At 37.8% G+C, this 24,633-nt stretch overlaps 1 protein-coding gene across 4 annotated transcripts in view; it reads left to right on the top strand.

Moving 5' to 3' along the window:
• Positions 1-23,079, top strand: part of MEMO1 (mediator of cell motility 1) — a 28,681-nt gene extending 5,602 nt beyond the window's left edge. Inside the window, exons 1-10 of one of the 4 annotated variants that reach the window (XM_075748863.1) lie at positions 6,042-6,264; positions 7,395-7,476; positions 9,686-9,754; positions 10,236-10,296; positions 11,678-11,790; positions 13,143-13,254; positions 14,168-14,310; positions 15,472-15,548; positions 21,033-21,137; positions 22,374-23,079. In XM_075748863.1, coding sequence (XP_075604978.1) covers positions 9,688-9,754; positions 10,236-10,296; positions 11,678-11,790; positions 13,143-13,254; positions 14,168-14,310; positions 15,472-15,548; positions 21,033-21,137; positions 22,374-22,505 — 810 coding nt within the window. In that variant the 5' untranslated portion in view covers positions 6,042-6,264; positions 7,395-7,476; positions 9,686-9,687 and the 3' untranslated portion in view covers positions 22,506-23,079. Of the gene's footprint in view, positions 1-6,041; positions 6,265-7,394; positions 7,477-9,685; positions 9,755-10,235; positions 10,297-10,440; positions 11,147-11,677; positions 11,791-13,142; positions 13,255-14,167; positions 14,311-15,471; positions 15,549-21,032; positions 21,138-22,373 lie in introns of those variants that run through there. The other 3 variants (XM_075748862.1, XM_075748865.1, XM_075748864.1) reach the window with 3 other exon arrangements.
• Positions 23,080-24,633: the final 1,554 nt, after the last annotated feature.

Raw genomic sequence — 24,633 nt, 5'->3', positions numbered from 1 at the left:
CATTGTGCTTATAGCCTTCCAAGCTATTTTTTGTGATGAGCCAAGTAAATTGTCTGTCTCCACATAAATGCTTGAAGAGAGTTTAAACCTCATGGTACCTTTGTGTTCTGAGTTTGTTTTCTGCTGCCATGGCTTGTAAATAAAAGAACCGCAAAGGAGGTAGGCACTGACATCTTGTTGCTGGTATTTGTAAGGGTTGTGCTTCTGACTTGTTTGGACAAGAAACGCTAGAACTTCTGAGTAACTAGCTGTCATGCAGCCAGGGATGTTCAGCACTTGTCCTTTGGGCTAAGGTCTGCATGATGGTGTCTAGATCAGCTGGAAAGGATAATACTTCAAAGAACTTCAGACCAGCGAATAAATGAAAAGGCAGTTGTGTGCTATGAATGATCTGTTTAGAAAAGATGTTTCTCTCAAAGTTGGCCACTATTTTAGTATGTTTACAGTCTCTTCTACTCCTTTGTAATCTCCAATAAGACCTGCATTAATGCTTTTTTTTTTTTTACTGCCTTTGTACCAAATACTGATTTTTCTGATGCCAATACCCGCTAACTCTCTGTTAACAGCTCTTTGAGGTAGCCAGCTTCAATGTGCAATAGCAGTGTAATTCTGAGATAGTACAGCTTTTCTCACTTGTACCTTCTGGGGCTTGGGAGTCCTGTAGAGTGACATAAAAGCGTCCATTTTTATAAATAATGATGTAATCCCAGCACTTGTGTGCTTGTTGGCATGAGCTGGAACTTCTCGTCAGCATCAGAGAAAGTGTGTGCATTGGTTACAGCTGCTTCTGCTCTGCCATGATGTTGCTGAGTGTGCGTAATCTGTTCAGCAGGCCTGCTGCCCATGGTTTCTGAGGGCAAACGCTGCTGCTGGGATGTCTTTCACTGACCTTCAGATTGGCTGCATCCTACCTTAACTTAGAACAGAAACCCTTCTCTGTAGGGTGTTGGATCTGAGTCCCTGCAGTAGCTCAAGTGGCTAGAAGGAAACAATGTGTGCAGTCTCGTATGTTGTTAGACTATGAATGCAGACGTGGGGTTGAGGAAGATGGTCGCTATATCATAAAAGAGTTTTTTGAAGGTGCTTAACTCTGGTGTGGCAAGAACCTTGGGATGTTCCCCAAAATTGGAATAACTCATCAGGGCTCATTCATAAACGTACTGTAAAAGTAATGAATTGCCATGTTGCTTGTAGATGGTTATGGACTAATGGATGCAGGAAAAAATGTAAAAAGCATGTGAGGGTCACGGAAATAGAAGTTTCGACCTCATCTCTGTTGTAATGAAAGGAGCTTTCTTCAGTAGCAGGGTAATTAATGTACTGATCATGAAATCTTAATGTTGTGACATTAGCTGGAGCATTGCAAATGTAACTATTAACTTCTTACCTTGCAATCTGTGAACAACTAATCATAGTGTCTTTCAACTTTATAAGTACTTGCTTTGCAATGTTAAATACTAAATGTAATTTTTTTCTCCCTTTGGTCTTCTATCTTTTTTAGACATTTTGTGGGGAAAGTGGATGTTTCATTGGTGGCTCTTTTATGAATTAATCATGGATCACAATATTAATTTGCAGGCGGTATTATTTAACACTGTATACTGCAAAAGTATACTGGAATAATTTAAAATACAATTTCCAGACTATTATTTCTAGCTGAATCACTTAAATAGTCAGAATCAAGATACTCCAAGTAAAGAATGTAGATTCAACTTTTACTGTACAATTGGAATTGAAAAAAAAGTTTTACACTTGGTGCGGTCCTTGTATTATTAAAATAGGCCTGCAAGTATCACATAGTGAATATTTTCACAAATTCAGATTACATTTAGCACATATTAAAATGAAAATCACTTCCTCAGAACTATAATACAGAAGGTCATTTGTTTGGATCTCTGAATGGCCTAACTGGGAAGGTACTTTATGAAGCTCGGTAGGTGCACGTTGTTTGATATTCTTAATGAGTGAAGTTATAATTTGAGTATTTATTTCCTAATAACTTTCAGTAAGGGAAATAACAGAGCTAGTGGAATACTGGAAAACTGGGACAGGCAATTGAGAACTGCCACCAAAGCAGACTTCAATGTTTCTGTTGTGGTTTCAGTTTTATTTTTCCCCATTCAAGCATTACCTGCTGTTTTATGTTCGTCTTACAATGTGTGTAATAGGAGTTTATGTAGCATCAGTGTAATCTTTATTTGTGTCTTAATTTCCACACCCCCCCAGTCCTGTAGTTTGCATAAGTAAATTTTTGCTTTGCTTATAGGCCAATTTCACTGTTTCATCAATATTCAGTATTGGAAGAGACTATGCTAGCAGTAGAGAATGTGCTCATCAACATGAGTTGTTGGAAATCACCTTCTATTCCTGACACATCCTAGTCTGTGCACAGATAAAACTTGTTCTTTATTCAAGGATTTTGCTTTTGTTGCACTGAGAAACAAAGATTTATTTTTTTTTTAAGTGGGACCTGTGTTCTTTAAAACAATCATTGTAAGTTCTGCAGCGTTAACTAAGAAGATAAACTAGTTGGTCCTCTGTCACGTTCCAGATTAGAGTTTACCTGACAATTGAATTAAATGTTTTGGATTCACCTTCAAAGTTGTGGAGACATGAGTTCCCTTAGTTCCAGTTACTAAACTAATTGTGTGCCAGCTCCCAAGGTTTCACTGTTACTTACCTTAATGTTTCTAACATCCTACAAGAATAAAGACTTACTTCTTAGTACATACACTTTAATACTTCTTTATTTTTGAGGTGTAGACCATTTCACCTAGGGGTAAAGGTAATGAAAAGATAAAAGGAGTAAGGCTCAGAAAAAAATGTTGGTTCCTATAGGGTGGGAGACACACCTGGACAAGTAAAAGCTGTTAAGTAGAAGCATAGAAGCTGGGGACTGCAGCATTACTGTTGTTGTGCTCCAGTGTTCCTTGCATTGCTGCAAGTGCTGTGGCACACATGCAGCTGAGGGAGACTGAGCAGTTTTCCCTGGCGCTGCTTAGAATTTTGGCCAAGGCTTATGCTCTTCCAGAAAAAGAAGCATTAACTGAGGGTGAGGATTTGGAGCAAGCACCATGTCTTCCTTACCAATCGGAGAAGATAAGGTTTGCACTTGTAATGGTGGCTGTTGGGACAGGAACAAGTTCCCATTATGTGGTGTTGACACTTGGCATATAAACACTTCAGCCTCATGTGACGAGGTGAGCTTGGCTGTGGAAAGAATGTGCTGGTTTGGCTTAAACAAAAGCCTGGACTGTGACAGCTGTAAATTGAGGTGAAGAATCTAAGCGTGTGACTACCAGATGTCTTTGTGTTATTATTCATTGGCATGCGTTTAACATGGAAGAATTCCTCCTTAGTTACTCTGGTGGTTTTTGAGGTAATAGTGTTGGTTGTAAAAAAAAAAAAAAAAAAAAAAAAAAAAATTTCCTTTTAGGCAAGATGTTTGAATAAGTTCTGCCTGTAGTTGTATCCATAAATTTGTCTGGTGGAGTCTTGGTCTGTGCTTGCAATTATTTTTAATTTGGCATAACTTCTGTCAGTTTCCAAAACAAAACAGGATGTGAAACATCCACAGATCATGTCAGCATTCTTTAGTTACATACCTATAATTGTACCTTATTTCATAGGATCGAAATGCAGATCTTAATATTATGCGCTTCAGTGAAGCTCATATTTTGCTGCCTAATCTTCCTTTAATCAATAAAAGGTCTGATCTTACAGTATTAATGCTAAAATGTTTTGATTGTTGCATCCAGAAATTTTATCCATAGGTCTTTCTGTCCTTCTGCCCAGGTTACCTTAAAAACCGCAAGGCTTTCTTGAGCTGGGCGTCCCACCTGCGGCTTGAGCGGCAGGGACTCCCGCTTCCCACCGCTGTGGCAGGAAGATACGCAGGCAGCTGCACTATGCCTCACCCATGCCTGTCAGCTCAGGAGATGGATATTTACTGCAGTTAGGGACTATTTGCAAAGACTTTTTTCTAGTTTGACTTAAATTTACATATGAACAACATTTATACAGCTCTTCATGAAGAAGCTACTCATCTCCTATAATACAATTCCATATGGCAGAGCATATCTACTGTAATAATGCGGGTTTATTTATATTTCCTGTATCCAATTCAAATATTTTGACTTTAGCCTTAAGCACTGTCATGTTTGATAAATTGGAAGAAAAACCTCTCTGAACACTTCAGCAAAAAGTTGATGCTAATTTGGTAACAAGAACATCACAGTTTTAGAATATCTCCCTTGAAGTATTTGTAAGAATAGGAAGCTGCAGATAGGCTATACTGTCAGTTCATATGGGTGCTGTTTGTTTTTTTTTTCTTTAGCTAAAAAGTCAGGGGAATATGTTGTACTCTCCAGTCTCTTTTTCCTTTAGTCCTGTGGAGAGAGAGATTTGATTACATGTTTTATTAAAATAGTACAAATAAGTATCAGTTGATATGGAACTTCATATGTTAGAGTTAATGATCTAAAAAGGCACCTTGTAGTTGCATTAAAAGGAGAAAAAATAATTCTGAAAGCCTATGTGTTACCTGGTCCTTAAGTAAACATTGACAGAAGTCTCATCCCTTGGGTCATACAGATCTGTTATTTTACTGCCTGTAGGAGAAAAATGTTTGTTACTTTGTTGGAGTGTGTGTCGGTAATAGCAGACTAAGCAAACCTGGGCAGCTTGCTCTGCTACTGCACTGCACGATCAGAAGTTTGGGTCAGATTTGAACAATCATATGGAATTTTAGGAAATTTCCTGACGTTTTGAGCTTTGTCTTTAAACTGCTCAGCAAGTTACCCAATTTGTCTTAACCAAAGAATCTTAACCAAAGACAAATTGCCTTAACCACCTTTTTAATCAAAAAATCCCAGCTAAAGAAGGGACAGAGGAAGGCCAAGCATGGTGCCTTGTTGGGGAAGAGAGTCCCAAGGCTGTCTCGCCTCACCTGAGAGGTCCTGGCCCTTCTGCAGTTGTGCTGCCTGTGGACCTGTGCCACCTTTGAGAAGCGGTCAGGTGTCAGAGTCCTGTTTTCTCCAAGTCTCTGTGTAGTAGGTGTTGGCGGAAAAAAAATTGTTGTCTTCTAAAGAGCTTCGTTGAGAAAGTACTTTGTCCTTCTACATGCTTTGGGAGAATTAGGAAGTCAAAATTTTTGTGATTTGTGTCTTCACTTTTAAGTATATAAAAAATAAAAGTGATAAGACTGTAATAGAGTACTGTTTTGTTAGTCTCCTAGTAGCTTACAAAGAGAATGGAAATAGAGATCCATTTATTTTTTTATTTAGCTTCTCCAGCAGCCTCCATTTTCTAAGAGGTCATTATCCTTATCTCCATTGCATGTCTCTGCTGCTTGTGATTTCCCCAAGCAACAGAACAAAATGAGTGTGTGGTTTTTTTGGGGGGGTTCTTTGACAATTTTGTCATTTCACAGAGTATTGCAACAGTGACAGTGGCTAATCAACGTCACTTTTTTGCCTTGTTAGAGCTGTAGATATGCAAAGGCATCCAAGGTGATTGTAGGCTTAGGAAAACAGCGTTACCATTGTTCACCTTCTTCATGTAACAAGGTAGGATTCTTTACAACCACAGAGGACATCCTTTTTTTAATTTAAAAAAAAATAATTAAGTTTTCTATTAAAAAATATCCAGAGGAGGGCCACAAAGATGATCAGAGGGCTGGAGCACCTCTCCTGTGAAGACAGGCTGAGAGAGTTGGGGTTGTTCAGCCTGGAGAAGTGACGTCTCTGGGGAGACCTTATAGCAGCCTTCCAGTACCTGAAGAGGGCCTATAGGAAAGCTGGAGGGGGACTGTTTACAAGGGCAAGTAGTGATAGGACAAGGGGTAATGGCTTTAAACTGAAGGAAGGCAAATTTAGATTAAATATTAGAAAGAAATTCTTTACTGTGAGGGTGGTGAGGCACTGGAACAGGTTGCCCAGAGAGGTTGCGGAGGCCCCATCCCTGGAAATGTTAAAGACCAGGCTGGATGGGGCTTTGGGCAACGTGGTCTAGTGGAGGGTGTCCCTGCCTGGGGCAGGGAGGGTGGAACTAGCTTTGAGGTCCCTTCCAACCTAAACCATTCAGTGATAACCCTCTTCCCAGCTTTCTAGAGAAAAGCTTTCTGGCCATCACTGGTGAATAACTGACTGGATTCTACAAAAATTGACATCTTTTCTCTGCTTCTCTGTAGCTCTCCTCGGCTCTTTGGAGAGCTGTCCACTTGAGATCTGGGCAGCTTGGAACATAACTGTGAATTAGTTTCAGGTATTTAATTTGATTTTAACTTTTCCTGGCAGCTGGTGGTTTTACACCTGCCTGGGGAAGATACAGAAATATGTACAACACGTGTGGTAGAAGAAGAGCAGCTTACTGCCCCGTACTTTACAGATAACCTCTGCTAACATACAGTTCTGTCAAAAACATAGTGTCAACTGAAAAAAAGTGTCTCTGTCTTTATTAATGACATGTTACTCATAACAATAGCAGTTGAATGAGTTTTACTTGAAAGTTTGGTTTGTATTCTTTAATGTAAAAAATATTGTGCTGTATTTGCCAGACTTGCTTCTTCAGGAATAGCTTTACATCAAAACGTTTTCTTTGTGATGGGAAATACCAAAATGCATTTTTTTAACATTGTATTTCTAGAAGGCATTTTTATCACCTGTCAGCTAATTGAATTATTTGCTACTTGTTAAGGTAAGGGATTTACTTAAATATTGAGTTGACCAATTTTCAAAGTTTAATGTTGCCAAGAATTGTATGTACTTATACTATATGTTGATTGCTTAGAAGTTAAGAAATTAGTATAGGCATGGTGTTTTCTCTCTTTTAGCTGTTTCTTGTGTATTTACAGTTTTTCCAGCTTACAGTGTGCTCTGTGTTCTGCTTTTATGCTTGCTTGATGATAATAAAGGACTAAATACCGTAGCCACTGGCCATCATCTCAGTATGTAACGTTGTTGTATTATATCATCTTCCCATATTGGGCTCTCGTGGCATAGGTCTTGTTAACTTTTTAATTCTGAATTCAGCAAATATGGTTACTAGAGGAATCAATCATCTGTTAGCCTCTCTTTTGAGAACAGCAGCTGTCCTTTCTAATGATGAAATGGTATGTGCATCTGTCCGCGGAGCAAGAAACAATATGTGACTGTTTGAATATGCAATAAATTAACCTCCTGGACTAGGAGGTTGAAACTTTCCTAGTGTAACCTTCAACTTCACAGTCATGTTGTGGTTTGGGACTTTTTGGGGGAGTTTTTTGGGTTTTTTGTTTGTTTTGGATTTTTTTTAATTTAAACACAGGCTTTCATGTTTAAGATGATTTTTAAATCTGTTGGACTTCTTGTTTTTAGATTCTTTTATGGCTTCAATATTTCCTTGTCTCTTTGTAGGACCCCAGCTGAATGCACAACTAGAAGGTTGGCTTTCTCAAGTACAGTCCACAAAGAGACCTGCTAGAGCCATTATTGCACCGTAAGTTTGAAATCTATTTTTAGTATACATAACACTTGATTAGTTAAATGCTTTTTTATTTTGAGTGATTTTGAAAACTGGTGAAAGCTAATTTTTAGCTGAAAGGAATGTCATGTGGTTTCTAAATTTCAAATATGACACAGAATGGAAGAAATCTGTGCATGTTTTGGTAGATGATTAGTTCCCTTTGGACTGAAGACATAATGTTCGTTTGTGATCCAGTAAGACAGATAAGAGATGCATTACTGGAGTGGTAGTCTAAAGATGACAGCTCTTTCAGTTGCACATATTAAAAAACCCCAAACAACCACCCCAAAAAAGCCCACAAATCAAACAAAACACGAACATTGCCTCCAAATCAAAACTTAGCAAAGCTTAAAACAAAAGTAATGAAACACCATTCAGCTATTCAAAATGATTTACTTTTGTTATTTTAGTTTGGTTCTGTTTGGGTTTCTTTGTCAACAGGAGAAACAGGGATCATCTAAACTATTTAGGTGGAATTCAGTTTACTGAAGATGATTGAGACATATAATAAGAAAAGTATGTTGGTTATTCCAATTTATTGCGAGTTGGAAGGAAACAGTAGATAAAGCACCTTAAAAATGATGGTTTTCCTGTGCTAACATAGCATTGACATAATATTTGAAGTATTCCATAATAGTATCGAATGTGCAGAAGAAATTGTCCCAAATCTGTCGTAGTCTTTCTCGCAGGAATGTCTGGCAAGAGGCCTTTGAGCTGTGGATTAGGTAACCTGAGTTCTTTTTCCAGAACTGCTGGAGGTCTTCCCGTGGTCTCACCAGATTGTTTCATTAGCCATGCCTTTGTTTTCCCACCTGTAAAGGGACATGACTAATAATATTTCTGTGAAAGACTGAGGAAGCCTGTAGCAGAGGGAACCTTTTGGAAGACTGTGTTTACATTGTCATATAACATACCTTGCTGGTTCACTAAGTTTCAGTCTCCTGTGTGTATAGTGTATACGTTAGTACCTTTCTGAGCTCTTTAGAATGAGTTAGTTAAGTGATGCTGAAGAAGAAACCCCAGGGTAATTTTCAGGATAACTTGCTCCAGGTGTCATTCTGTGGATGTGTATACATGCATGCATGCATACATACATATAAATAAATGTAAAATCTTCCGGTGCTGTCAGTGGGGACCTCGTATCTTCAAATAACCTATATGTCCTAGGACTTGGAGCATGTATCATTCTCGGTGTCATTGTATAAAAACACCATCTGGAAAGCTGTAGTTGTGTTGTTGTACATACTTGACTCAAAATAAATGGTAGCTATTGACCTAGGGTCACAGGCACTCCAGAGGCGATGTAGCCCAAGCACTGTGCAACATGGGCATGGCCTTCTGCTGGGGACATGCTGCTGAGTGACCCTGAGCTGTTCTCCACCACTTGGCCTGGGACCCTGGGGAATGAAGGTTCTCTGGAATTAATGCTTTTAGCACTGTAAAGTGAACGTTCTGTTTTTAACAGTCCTGAAGAGAATGGGTCTTAAGATTTGGATGTGATGTTTGAAACAAGTAGTCAGAATAATTATGACTGGTTTTGGAGCGTGCACAGGAAGACAGGTCAAGAGAGGTTCCAGGCCAGAGTGATAAGAAATGATAAAGCATATGTCACATTCTCTTCAGTAAAAGCTACCATGCTGCATTCCACTCCTTTCCTTGTGCCTATTCATTCTGTTGCTAAGGTATTCTTCAATGACAGAGCATTTTTATTCTCTGTTTATCTGCTGTAACATGTAGTCTCTCCTTGCCAGACCCCTCTACTGTCATCGTATTCAGTTACTGGAGTGTGGTTAGAAGAGCTTTCTCCAGCAGTTTGCTATTCCCTTGTCCCCTGGCTGAACTCTGAGCATTACCATGGGCTTCTGATAATATGCAGTTGTGTAGTCTGCCTGGAGTATCTCTTAAGAGTAACAAAAGGTGCTTTGATCTGGGAGCTTTACTAACTAACTTTCAAGTAAATGGTCACTGATAGTTCTTTCACAGAGATCTCCCTCATACATTCAGTACTGGAACAGTGCTCTCCAGCTGTTTTCAGGAGTCGATTTTTGGATCATTCTTACCTATTTCTATCTCATTGGGGACAAATGGTATTTAAGATATTAACATTTAATAGCAACATCAACATATTTAAGATGTTAAACAATATTTAATATATCAACACTTTATACGCTTTGATTTGCAGCCATGCAGGATACACTTATTGTGGATCTTGTGCAGCCCATGCTTACAAACAAGTGGATCCTAATATTACGTAAGTATTAAAGTTTTTCTTTACAAAATGTAAGACAATGCCATTGCAATTTTCTGAGTTGAATGTTGTTTTTACATTCTTACACCTTGAAGTATTCAAATTTTAATTTTGTACTCTTTAGTCTTTTATGCATCCCTTCTTGCTTAACATCATAAATGTTCAATTGTTCGGATGTTACAAAAGAAAAAAAAATAATGTAGTATTGTTGAAAATGAAAATGTAAAGCTGTATTTTCAAAAGTTATTGAGAATTATTAACTAACTTTTTAGAAGGGAGGGGTTAAAGGTGTTTTGGCAGGTAATAGCATTTAATTTACTTTATTGTTTGATGTTCCACTGCTTTTATAAAAGCCCAAGCTGGGTTTTCTTTTACTGGTCGCAGGGTTTTTTTGTTTCTTTTTTGTTTTGTTTTTTGTTGGGAGGTTTTGCTGGTTTTTAAGTATGTTAAAATATTTGATCGTGATTCTGCATTGGTTTTTCAGTGCAGGATTATGGGCTGAATGCTACCAGGATTCTCTTCTGCTGTGGAGAAAGTGACCCAGTGTGTGTATATAATATTTGAAGTCAGTGGAAGTTACTTGCTGTAATAATTTTAAATGGACTTGTGTTTCTAACAGCACAACAGTTAAAAAAAAAATAAAAATAAAAAAAATTACCCCCCCCAACATGCTACTGTAGTCTGTGCCTGCCTCTGAAAATATGAATCCAGTTATTCTAGGTTAAAGGAATATAATTCATATGTGTTCTGCTGACTGCATCATCTTTTTAAATGACAAAAATTTAAAACATTTCCAGTATTTACTCAAAGTATGTAATTTGCAATGTTAATTTAAAAACTGGTTATGTCATTTTCTTATGAGATAACATGTTGCAATGCTCTCCAAAGACAATGGGTTTGCTTCTTTCTAAACTATTGTAAACAAAGCCAAGATAACTAGGTTTTCTAAAATTTCTAGAACGAGTTGCATTCCCCAGCTTCAGTGACATGGAGTTAATTGAACTTTCTGGATCATTTGCTGTTTTACTACATGGGATGTTTAGAATTGACCATTCATCTTTCAGCTGAAGTATTGCACATTTGGGTATTTTGTTTTTATGACCTCTGTAAAAAGTTTTAGTATTTTAGTATAGCTTCCTATAGCACCCCACATGTAAAGGGAAAAAAATAATCTTTACATGTCTCCCACCCCTTTAGTTCAGCACCGGAAACAAGATGATATGATCCTCAATCTGAAAAGCTGAATTTCCTATAGGTTTTTTTCTTCTTTTCTTTAAGTCTTGTGGCAGGAAACCCTTATCATCTAATCAAGAGCCAGGAACTGAGGACTTGATGAAATAACATCATGATGACGTGTGAAAGCTTGCAGTGTCAGCTAAAGCTACGAATGTGCAGGTCCAAGTCCCTGTTGTTGATGCAACAGCTGGATAAAAACAGCATTTGAGAATGACTTAAATTTGAATTTGGTGAAATCTGAAGTAAGGCTAACCAAGTAAATAAGTAAAAAGCTCTGAATAGATTATAAATCCATAATCCTCATTTGAGGGCACATACCTGTAGTTGTTGAAGGTCGTGTTGGTCCAAGGAGAGAATCCAAAAATCTGTTCAAAGGGGCTATAACACATCATTCAGCCTCCAAATGAGTCCAGCCAGATTCTAGCTGGTGAGTGCCCTCTGGTATATAATCTGCTTAAGAGGTTTAAAGCTATGAGAAGTACTACTGAACTGATCTCATGATCATTTCTGAGGTACCGAGCAAGGCTAGGCCATGGATTGATCTGTGGTCGTACACACAGCAGAGTAAAACTATTGGTAACCACCAGAAAAATATCACTTTATACATTTGTATAAAATTTCTTACTCTAAACCAAGTCTCTGTGCAATTGCAGTTGTCTAAATTGTGGGCTTTTGTGTTAACTGTTGTAGCCGAAAAATTTTCATTCTTGGGCCTTCCCATCACGTGCCCCTTTCCCGATGTGCACTTTCCAGTGTGGACATTTATAGAACACCTCTGTATGATCTCCGAATTGACCAAAAGAGTAAGTGCATGATAAAGCTTCCATCTTGAAGATTGCTGAGGCTTTAGTATTAACTGTGGTACTGCAGCGCTGAGGGCTCTCTTGTTGTTGTTGGACACTTCATCGCTTTTAAGCAGCATACAAATGTAAAACTGTTTTTACTCCAATGAAAGCTAACTTCTGAAAGATGCTGGTGGTTGCAGGCATTGCTATGTTATAACCTTCATGTCTCTCTTGCTCCTGCAAGTAAAGGATTCTCAGTCTTGGCTTATCTTTTCCATGATGAGTGTGTGCCTCTTGACAACTGATCTTTAAAAGGGATCTCAAAATCAAAAAGTGTTACGTTTGAGTAATAGCCCACTACACACCTTATTCTGTGAAGTATTCTGTCTGCAAAAAAGATAGTGCTTTAGTTGGTTTATTTCTAGTAGAGGAACAAAAAGCTGCTTTTATTTGGATGCATTATTGCATGTGTCCTTTTTTTTTTTAACTGGCAGATTACATACAGAACTTACAAACTGTTAGTCCCTGAAATACCAGTCTTTCAGACTAAGCTTAAGGGTGTGATGAAGATATGTTTCATATTTTGACTTTCGTGTGTTTTGAGGTATACATAAATAATACAATATCTTTTTCAGAAGGACTGATTAGCACAGATGCTATTGTCATGACTGATTAAGCAAGCTAGTTCAGGCTTTCTACGTAGTGCCTGCAAAAATTTCCTTAGGTAACAAGTGTTTCAGTTTCTGTAGAACTCCTTTATGGAGTGGAGAAGGAGGCACAGGCCTACATCAGATTCCTTATCTAGTATTTTTGAAATGTAGAGATGACTGCATACCACCAAGCGCACTTGGGAGTAGAAAAGATAACTTATAAATGTGGATTACTAAATAAGTTTTCACTGTCTCTAGATTTCATGATTCAGTTAATAATAAATTGTATTAAATAGTAACACATCCAGCAATGGCTCAGCTGATCAGCAATTTTTTTTTTTTTTTTTAGTTTTTAAACCTATGATGGTGTAGTTTGTGAAAATAAGAATTCAGTGACTGGGCAATGTATGCATATTTTCAAATGTGTTTTTTTGGTATTACTTAGATTTTTCAGTTATGATACAAAATTTTTTTCAATATACTAACAAAGTCACTGATTTAACACACTTATTTTGTAAGCTGAATCAATTATATTTGTATCTTAGTGACTTAATTTTAATCCTGAATTTATTTAAAAACAAGTGGTTTACAATGACAGCCCTTGGAGGCAAGTAAGTTGTTACAATGGGCTTGTTCTGATAAAGATGCACTGTAGCTTGCTTTACAGTGTTTTTTAAAAAAAAAAATTAGTAGTAAAAATTAATCTTTAATTCATTTCAGTTTATGGAGAATTGTGGAAGACTGGAATGTTTGAGCGTATGTCCCTACAGACAGATGAAGATGAACACAGTATTGAAATGCATTTGCCTTATACTGCTAAAGCCATGGAAAGGTACCAGGGCTAATTACCTCTACGAGAATGAGCATTATGTGTATTAAATGTTTGAACTACCTGTGAAGCGCAGTAGGAAGTAATAATACCCTTTATGGTATACAACACCCTATATGGTGTAGAATACCCACACTCCCCTATTCTCCAACAGTCAGAGACTGGGATTAGTTGCTGTAACAGAAACTCTGAGCAGAGCAAACACCTGAATGACGAAATTTGAACACCCCTTATAAACAAGTTTATATGTTTATATTGACTTATTAGACGTGTTTTCATGAATCTTTCTCAATAGCTGATTTTTTTCATTTTCACTTTTGCAAGGCATCTCTGAAAGAAGTTCAAATACTAATAGGTGTTTTCTGTGGGATTTTAAGTTTGTTTGGAGCCTTAATGCTAATTTTGAAATCAGGGTTCTGTTTACATGTCCTATTTCAGATGAGTGCTTTGAATAGTTTTTCTTTAAAGATAATGATTTTTGTCAATTTGTGGTGTGGAGGGTTTTTTCCTTTTTTTTTTTTAACTTCCCTAGTATTTGTAATTTTCCCTGGAGTATCAGTATACATCTGGGTGGTGTCTTGAATATTTTCATGTATGTTGTAAAATCACCCAACCTTTGTGCAGCATCTGTACAGGGAGAATTCCATTCGTACTTCAATGCTGGTTTCACTGTGTCTTTTCTTTTTGCCTGGTGTTTTCACTTTGCAGCAATGATAAATACTGTTCTGGGGGGATTTGTTTTCTGAAATTGAAGTAGTTTCAGGTTCTAAACCAACTTCCTACTATGACCTTACCAAATTAACTGTATCTTCAATTCACTAGTGCCCTTTTAAAGCATTCTGCAATTTCATTTAGCAAGCCCTGAAAAAACTTCAGCTGTTACTTGAATTACAACCTCTTTTCTTTTGCTTATAAGCCATAAGGATGAGTTTACTATTATTCCTGTGTTGGTCGGAGCACTGAGTGAGTCAAAAGAGCAGGAATTTGGAAAACTCTTCAGTAAATACCTAGCTGATCCTAGTAACCTCTTTGTGGTTTCTTCTGACTTTTGCCATTGGGGTAAGTTTCACATCTCTTCTTTATAGCAGTATGATGAATATTTTGTAGTGATTTTCAAAAAATGTATTGTATTAAATGTTGAACGCTAACTTCTGGTAAATGGATCTTTGAAACTTAAGTGCCTCTGTAAAGCTAAAAAAGGATTTTTCTTTTTTAATCTCAAACAATAGATGAAAAATATGTGGTAATGTGTTTTCAGTGTAGTGGAGGAAATAAATGGTGAAGGTGTATGTGTCTATATGCATCTCTGCTGCTGCAATGAAATAAGTGTCTGAAGTTTCTTGCTCTTTTTACTCTTCCTTTAAGCACCTCAAAGCAACTTGCAAAACTAATTAGTTAAAATTCATTGGACGTGGCAACATCCCTCTGGAAATAAGTTTTGTATGTTTTACTGCTGGGTAAGATAGCAGATGGAATACTTACGCCAATTCACCAGAGCTATCCCAGTTCATCTTGGTGGCAGAGCTATAAAGACTCCAGAAGCCTTGACTTCTGTCCTGGTTTAACACTTCATTTTTCTTTTAAGTGTGATAATAGCTGGAAAAGGGACTGCTTCAGAAAGATATGTTTTATGTTACGCAACAGACCTTCTTCCCTTTTTTTCATTGTCATCTTTGGTCAACTTCTGTAATTAAGTGCCTATTTTGCTCATCTCTGAATTGTGGAATAGGTGGAGGTGTATAAGAATGACCTGGGTTCTGTTGTGGCTAATGAACAATCTAGAACTGTTCATTGAATTATCATGAACTTTCTCTTTTAACCATCATTTACTGTGGGTATTGTGCAAGCAGAAGTAGCTTGACTCCAGGGTTGACTTCCACAAGAGGGATAGTGAAAAGAAATGTTGCTTTACTTTTTAACTTATAGAATTGGATTCCAAGGCAATAACAGGCAATTACTAAGTGCTACTGCAGTGTCAATTCTACACGGTAGTTTTTTCGTTAGGAATATAGCTGCCCGTCATGTATTTTTTTTTTTTACTTCACTTCTGGGCTGCTACTTTGACTGCCCTAGAATTTCCTCAGTGGAGCTAAAAAAGTATAACATAAATAGAGATTACTACTTTACAAATATTATAATTTCAGTTATTTAGTAAGTAGTAGGGAGTGTTTTAGCTACAATTTTTCCCTTTTTTATTTTATACATGATTTTTGTTTCAAGGTCAGAGGTTCCGTTACAGTTACTATGATGAATCCCAAGGAGAAATTTATAGATCCATTGAGCACCTAGATAAAATGGTAAGTTTTCAGATTTGGTGGAACTAACTAACAAATTTCTCCTGTACATTACCTTTCTTTGAACACTTTAGAAATTTCTCTAACAAAATATTATAGATTAGCTATTTTATTGAATGTATACTTTTCCTTTGTTTACCACAATAACAACTTAGCTGTTGTTTTTTAGCTAATATCCTCCATTTTACTGACTGCGTAAAATATATTTTGGGTATAATCTAGTAAGCATAATTTATGAGAATAAATGCATGTTCACCTACTTAAAATCCCCTAGTGTAATGTAATTCCTCTCCACGTACACTCTTACGTTTTTGAGAAGCAGTAAGAATTATGAATCAACTATTGTGGTAGTTGAGGCTTGCTAGCTGTGACACCTGCGTATCGCAACAGCGTTGGGATTATGCTGATGGTTTCAGCACCATCCATTTTGAGGAGGAAAGGCTTTAGGGGACTGTGCTGGTCAGGAAAATGAAAGTCACTATTTCCTTGGGAGTAGTCTTCCCACCTTCATCCCTGACACTGTAGTAGGTGGTGGGGAAAAGCAGTAGACTGTACTTCATCCTGGGTTTGGCGAACAGCTGAAAGGAATGCTAAGTATATAAAGATGATGATGCCACTTATGTTGCATTTTCTTTGTGCTCACAGGAGCCAAGGGCTTCTTTTTAAATTAAAAAAAAAATGTGGTAACATTCAAGATTATACTTATGGCACAGAATAGAAGTAATTCTTCTGGCAATACATGACCTTAAAATTTGTTTTGATCATTTATGTAACTTCTGTAAAATCTGTTAGAAGAGAGAACTGTTGTTGTTCAGGGCATGTTAATTTTTTTCCTTGTCTTCAAGGAATAAATCCTATCTGCTGGAAAGATCTCTGGAGTTTTTTTGCTTTGTGTATCCATGTTAATCTCTTTGTTTTTCCACTGTTCGTCGCTGGAATGGAAACAGTAAATAATTTGCCTTGATTCTATTTATCCCATTTGTAATAATTCTTGTTGTCAGTTGAGAGGTTTCTCTATAAAGACAAAGGTGTCTCTGCAGAGTCCCTGAATTTGCAGCTCCGAGTGTTTTTGCAGGAGAGCAGATTAAGGTGCATTAGCAAACATTAGTTTCCCCTTGCTAATTTCTGTGGTGAAAGCTTGCAGGACGACTGGACTTTGACATTGAATTACTCTTAGCGAATACATTGGTGCACCAACTCTTGGTAGCTATTCAGCCAAAAGGAGATGGCAGTCTTTTTTTGTAACATTGAAAATGATGTCTGCTGTTTAATAACTATGAAAATACTGTGGTTATTTTTTGCCTGTTTATATCAAGCTAGATGTCAACACGTGACTTCATACTCAAACTCTGTACAGAGTAGGTTTTGCTTTGAGTGGATTTCAGGAATTTCTTTTTAGCAGTATTGTGGGTACACTTGGGATACTATCTACAATGCCACAAAGATCTCCCTGTCATGTTTCTCCAGCTTTTTGAAGGAGTTTATTCAATTTTTTTATGCCTTACTCAGCTACTTCTTGTCTCCTTAGATAAGTATTGAATTTTGTAATGTCATTTGGCATGCTAAAGAAACTTGTATTGTTGTAAACACTAGGCCTCTCCGTAGAGAAAATAGCATTAGGATAGAGACAAAGCTGCAGTAAAACCATCAGAGATTGTAACCTCTGCTATTACTGACCCAATAATTGTATTGGACCTAACTAGCAAAGCAGTCAGCTGAGCTCTTTGTAAGCAGGAAGATTTCTGGGTTAAGATGAAATCACTTTTCCTTAGAAATGCCATTGTGGGAGGACAATGGTCTCATCCTTATTTAGACTGGACCTTAAGCACAGATGCATGATGGTTTTTTCTGGCTAGTGCATAAACAATGTTAAAAGCTTTTGGGTATTGAAGATTTACTAACCTGGTAATCACTGTGAGAAATTTTATTTGCTGTGATTTTAAGTGAGACCCCTCAGACTCCAACATAAAAACCAGAGTAGTAAATATTTCTGGGCAGACATCAGTTTCTCCATGGTAACTCTTAATGTGACCGCTCTGTTACCCTGGGGGTACCACAGTGCACCTTGTGGAGTGACGGTGAAAGGAGTAAACAGCCCCACAGTTAATAGGGGTACCTTAAGGAAGAATCTTCAAATGAAGAGTTATAATTGAGCAACTGGTGTGCAATAATTTGTTTGTATATCATAACCTGATAACTACCACCTTTTTAAATAAAAGTGGGGGAGTATTCTGTAATATATCTTCAAGAGTAATTATTTTTTGATTATGGGTAGCCAGAAAACACATTCTGCTCACTTCAGTCTTCACTGCCAGATTGCTCATTTTCTATCAATTCGTGAAACCTTCTGCCTCACTTGAGTCAATAGGAGGATTCTGTCACCCTGAGTGCTGAAGGGGGAGGATGATGTAGGCGCGGAGGAGAGCTGTGCAGGAGCAGCCAGCAGCTGTGCAGGAGCCGAGCACAGCCCAGGGGGCTTCTCAGGTGGCTCGAACACACTGCTGAATTCTGGTGGCTTCTGCAGCGCCACTGTGGCGTGCCAGCGCCTTCCACGGCGCTGCAGCCTGGGAAGGCTGCTTAGCTCGGGCACAGTGCATGATGCCAAGCTTCTGCCTGAGTGCCCAGCTCCCAGCCCTCTCTGCTTTGCCCAGCCAGTAATTGTCCTGTTGACTGTTTCTCTTCCAGCCCGAGTGACTCTCACATGCAAAGATAGTTGGGACTATCTGGTGCTAAGACCAAGTTTGTTTCTACTTCCATAAGTGTGCTACTAGTTTAAATTTTCTGAGTGTGAAGAAGCAGCTGAAGTAACTGATTGCAAACTTAAACTTGACCAGCCAAAGGATTATTGGAGTGTAGTATAAAATAAGCCTGTAGGTTGGGGTTTTGGGGGTGTTTTGGAGTTTGGTGGGTTGGTTTTTTTTTTTGTAAGCTTGTAGATACTTGGTCCTATAGGGGATGATATTTAAGAATGTAACTGCTTTTAATCGTATTAAGTACACTGTGCTAGGATATTGTAGATTCCATTTACAGTGTCTGGTTAACTGAGATATGCAATTTCTGTGTGGTGCCATAATAACCATGTGATAAACTGCAGAACTGTGTGACGGTTTGCATTTTTATCACATGGGTTTTGTTGTGTATTTTAACTCTGTTCTAGACCATGCCCAGCTGAGTTATTCTGAATACTGAAAATGATTAGCTTCACACTTCGGCTTTTCAGAAAAATGAAACACAGCCTTACAAAAAATGTTTCCTTTGTTCCTCCACACCATTTTAGACTGAGAAACAAGCTTGGTAGTCTTTGCTCCTCTTCAATCTTTTGGACTTAAAAATTGTTGTGGCAAAGTTCAGTACAGCTGAATGCTTATAGTATATGCGTTAGTACCCATTTCCTATGGATTTTCTCCAGCCTGTGACATATGGACCTCTGTTAGCATTTGCTGGGATGAACTGCATAGCTCTAAATGTTTTGCAGTGCTGAACTGTGCATTGAAATAAGCTTGCTAAGGCATTCTGATAAATCCACGTCCATTCATTTCGGACAAATGTGCAAATGCCTCTGCCCAGTATATCCCAGTGACTTACAGCTATAAAATAAGTCTCTCAATTGAGCAGCCACTTTCATTTTTTAGAAAGTTGTGAAAGTGTTTACAAATGGATAAAATATGTTCTTACGGGCTGTTCAGTACCTGCGTAAGTGCCTTATGCATGTTTATTTCAGTTGAGTATGTAGTTAAGTTTGGTTCTGCTTTCTTTAGCTGTGTATTGACATGTCCAATTTACAAGTAAACGGATGGTTCAAAGACATGCTTAAAGTTTAGAAATGCAATGATATTTGTGTAATCACTGCTAGTTAGAGAACAGCTACATCTATTGTTTTGGCACTCATCTAGATTCTGTAGATCCGGAGTGAGTAACAGCTGTTAATTACTGGCCAGGGGTCCAAACAGCCTCTTCATGACCCTGGAAGAAGTGAGCTCTTGCCAGCAATTGGTCAGCACAGTTTGGGGTTATTTTCCTATAAAATTTATTTCTTTATGAATTCATCTTATGTTTATTTCAGATTAAAAGTACACAAAGGTGGTGGTTATGGTTGCTGTTGTCTAATTCTCCCTGACTCTTCTGAGAACCTCCGGCCCCTCCATTGTAATCAGTCTGAATAATTAGCCTGTTTTCCAGAGCAGCCACCGCCCTTGCAGAGTATTCCAGAGGTTTCACTCTTGAGGTGGAGCCCTCAGACAGACAGACTGCTTCCTGCATCGTGATTTCTCCTTTTATCAACCCCACTTTCCCAAAAGCCGGGGAAGGGGTTGGGACAATTACAGAAACTTTAGGAGAAATTCTCTCCCTTCCTGGTCGACCTCCCGTTGTTCCCATGCAAAGTGTATGCTTTTTCCAGTCTCTAAGGAAAAACTTCCTGTTCCATCAGCTACGTGTAAGAAGCACAGCTATGTGTCTTACTGTGTTAGTGAGTGTCTGGACCTCATTTACCTGGCGAAGGGAATTTAATAATTTCCAAAGGAAGGAAAACCACAAGAGGATGAACTCTAATACAGGCAAAATAGCAAAGCCATGATAAAACCCAGACAATAATTGATTTAGACTTGTTTTCAACTACTTTCATTGTATTTGGTCTGCACTGTGGGATGGGGTAAGAGTAGGCTGTGTCTGGAGTTGTAGGATTCTTTCTGCTTTTAAGAATGCAAATATTTGTATGCGTGGAAGGTTTTGTTTTCCATACATGTGCTGGTTTTCATAGTATGACTCCGTGGGATCATGGGTCTCACTGTGGATGGAGAAAAGGATGTGTATATGTGACTGCCTCGTGTAAAGCAGAAGCATCATCTGGGTCTTATGTTTCTGTTGTGCACCGACTGTCTAGTGCTTTAGAGATGTTCTGGATCTGCTTTTTACACCCTGAGCAGATGGCAGGCTTTTGCCCAGATCAACTGCCTTGCATGCCTGATGTGTGTGGGATACGTGACACTTGCTACGTGCTTGAGTTGCGTGTGTGTGTATTGATGACTTGTCTAGGGGTTTTGGACATCCGAAAGTCCCAAGCAAGTGCTCGGCCCTGAGCCATGTTACCAGGGAGAGGAGATGGAGGCAAAACTTCTTCCTGCTTTGCCCTTTCAGTAAATGTCTCCGGTTGTTGCTGTACATCATCCTATAGAAGTAGGGTGCCCTTGGAGGTGGGGATCAGCTAGTCTGCGGGAGGAGGTTTTTTAACATGAGCTTCACTGGTATCTGCAAAGATAGCTTCACAGATTTGTGGATCATTGACAGCTTTGGAAGAGCTCCTGCACTTTTAGTTTGGCAAGGGATGGCAACAAGATGACTACAAGCTAGAGCGCACATGCTGAGATTCCCTTGACACAAAGTAGAGGGTTTTTCCTCCTGAAGTGTTCTGTGTTGTCGTAAATAGATGATGTATAAACACCTGCTTATGAATGTGTGAAGTAATCATTGCTATCGATTCTTTTTCAGGGTATGAGCATTATAGAGCAGCTAGATCCTGTATCTTTTAGCAATTACTTGAAGAAATACCATAATACAATATGTGGAAGACATCCTATTGGCGTATTATTAAACGTAAGTAACTTTCAACTATTTGTTGAAAAATATAACTTTTAGCAAAATGCTTACATTTGTTTTACACTATTGCTGGAGTATTCCTTAGTTCTAAAATGGCAAATCTTGAATTAATTTATTTTTCCAAGTATTCTCAATTTGGTCTCCAGTTTCCATGTTTTGCATATAGACAAATGTAAGCTCTTACAAGGGCTGAGGGGTTTCAGTTCCCTAAGGGAGATGAGGGACCATGTTCCTTTTGAATTCCAGTGAAATACAATCATTCCCTTTTTCTTGGCCCTAAATAAACAAACAAATCCATCTCCCTGAAGAAGTCCATACTTACTCTCTTGAATCAGTACTTACAGACATGTATATATTTTTTCTGTATTGGTATTAGCTAGCTATTGTGAGTGCCTTGTGATGTCTGGCAGCATTTTTGACTTTTGCAAATACAATGAGAGATTGCCTCTGTAAGTACTAGTGCAGTCCACTGTTAACTCATAAATTTAATGGGATTAGAACTCAGATTAACTGATACTTTCTAGTTACTGTTGGTGATGCAGTGCAGACACAAACCTGGCTTAACTTAGTTGTCTGAATTGGGTCACAACTGCTTTACAGCACTGCTGGAGCCCTGCAGATTTGTCATATTGCTTAAGTGAATCTCACTGTATTTTTTACTGTAATACAAGTCTGAAATGGGAAGCATGTTAACCTTTTTTAAAAGGGAAAACTTAATTCCCTGGAAATGTTGCCTATATGGAGAATATATAGAGATATGATTATATATATATATAATCAGATAATGATTAGTTTTGCAGTGAATTGGAGCTAAATTCTGTTCATTCACTTTTGCCAATCATCACGTTTTAATAAATTATCTTGGTATGTTCTTTTTCCTTAATGGAAGCAATACGGTCTAAAAAGTGTTAATAGTGTTGGTTTTTCCTGTTACATCTGTGTTTCTGTATAAATTCCCTTTGGAGCTGAAAGCGTTGTTTTTAAAGGATCTATTTTGAAAGGTTGTGTAGTATTGCTTTATAGCACTGCTTGGATGTACGTAGTGCAGCAGGGGGGAGTGTCAGTGACTGAAAGGGCAGAGAAATGGGTTAGGTCCACAAACTACTCGGAAGTGTGTATATTGTTATGAGAGGTGGTGCAAGGACTGCCGGGGGGAGGGGAGAGGACTGAGATCTAGAGAATGTCATGATTTCACTGATAGCTTTTTTTAAACAGCTTTTTTTCTCTCTCCAGGCTATCAATGAGCTCCAGAAGAACGGAATGAATATGAGCTTTTCATTTTTGAATTATGCTCAGTCAAGCCAGTGTCGAAACTGGCAAGACAGCTCAGTGAGTTACGCAGCTGGAGCACTTATGGTCCACTGAACCACTGAATGCTCAGGGATGGCACCTGCACACACTCTGTATACGGGGTCCCAGCCTAGCCCTTACAAAGATACAGTCCCTGGTCTTTGGGTATACTGAAACCTCAAACTAATAGAACTCTCTTCTTTTCTAGTAGGTGTAGTCCTTCCTTAGTTTCAACTCATTTAAAAATGCTTTCTTGTTTAGGACAATGGAAGGAAGGCTGGTGTTGAAACATTTTGTGATTTTTCTTTTTTTTTTTTTTTTTCCTCTTTTTTTGGAAAAGATAATGGCTATGAAGGCACGGTGGCAGACAGTCCTGACAAATACAACATGTAAAGCATTTACCATATCCTAAATTTGCACTCTTTGCAGACCTGTGCACATGTACTCAGCTTTCAGAATAGTTTTGCAAGTTGTAAACGGAAAAAGGGGTGGAAGCTTTTTAATAAAAGAAAAAAAAAAGGAAAATGATGCATTTATAAATGATCCTGTATTAGAATATAATAAAACTCCAGTATAGTCAGTTACTACCCATGATGTACAACAGATATCTTCTATTTTAGTTGCTAATAAAGGGCTACACAAACCAAAATAGTCTGATTTAAACTTATTGCTTTGTGTTCTGTACGTGGCTGCTTGTCATTAACATCCTTTATTCTCAGTTCTTATGCTTGATAATTCAGCCATTCTGTAAAATACTTCAGAATGTATTTTATACTCAACATTTGTGATTACTTCATTTACAGATTTTTTTAATCTTAAACCTGCACTATGAGTTCAGCTGTGCAAAAGAATTTTAAAAACCTTTTGTATATTCTAATTCTTTTTGTTTTACAATTATCTTTTAGTATGTGATACAAATTTGTATCAGAAATACACTTTTAATGATTTTTATGCTCAGTTTGATTATTAAAGTGAAATAGATGCAGTATTTTTATTTGAAATTACTTAAAATTGAAAACAAACAGTAGCTTGAAAATGTTAATTCTTAGAGTATCTATCAAGAATTCATAGGCCACAGAAGCCATACAGCGCTAAGCTCAAGCAATTATTCCTCAAAGATTTAACTGGGAGGGGAAGGTAAGGCTTCTCTTTTTTCATTATTTTTATTTTTTATTCTTTGACTGTGGGCAGAATTATTTCATGTTCTTTAAACATCATCACATTTTAAGAGTTCTTGAACTTTCTTCCAGCCAAAATAATGATGTAATTATTTGAGTTATCATTCCTGAAGATTTCCTTTCGTTCTAATAAGAAATGCAAAGTAGGATGGCAGTACTGGCTCATTATCTAAATGGAGGTTTCATTCCCTGATATTTCACCTGCTGTCAAGCAACCTCCTGGTACGTTCAGCTTTTCTGTGTGGTAGAGGGGAATTTCAGAATTCAGTTTAGATTATCTTTGAAAGTTGTGGGAATTGCTGCATCAGTCTTCACCTGAAAGCATACCAGGCAACTTGTTTATTCCTATTAAAATGCCCTTTTGCAAGCAGGCACTACTTGCACTGCTTTTATTTTCCCTATCACGGTTGACCACCATTTTAATAACAACAGGTGAATGCTCCATTTACAAAATGAACTACTTTGCAGATGTTCGGAATCCATCCCAAACACCAAACTCCTTTGCATGTCTGTTCTTTCAGTTGCCTTATTGCTCTGCCTTGTTCTTGAAAAGTCTCAGCAGCAGACAGGGAAAATGACTCTCAGCTTACTTTTGTCAGACCAGCAGGAAGGCTGTACAGGTAAAACTGAACTGGTAGCCAGTCTTGATAAATAAAATTTTACTTGTCTGACTGTGCCTTATTAAAACAGTAGTTTGATCATGAAGATTTTTTTTTTTAATCTTTGGTGAATACAAGTTTAATTAGGACTCAGGTTTCTTTCAGTCTTATGCCAAATGCTTACCATCATTATTGAAACGCATAGTTAATTGGAACAGTTAATTATATACTTTCTCCCTAAGGTAAACATAGTAATTAGCTTCTGAATACAAATGCAGAAGTTGCATCTTAGTTCTGTAAGATAGTTTTAATAAAAACAAAACGGAACTGGAAGAGCTTCCAGGAAATTGGTCAGCCATTTTGCTCAGCACAATGTTATGAAATATCTTACAGTGAAAGCACTTCACATGTAAACTGTATAATGTA

The sequence above is a fragment of the Balearica regulorum genome, chromosome 3 (assembly GCF_011004875.1).
Source record: "Balearica regulorum gibbericeps isolate bBalReg1 chromosome 3, bBalReg1.pri, whole genome shotgun sequence".
In the NCBI taxonomy this organism is placed as follows: domain Eukaryota; kingdom Metazoa; phylum Chordata; class Aves; order Gruiformes; family Gruidae; genus Balearica; species Balearica regulorum.
This window is presented reverse-complemented; position numbering and strand designations above follow the sequence as displayed.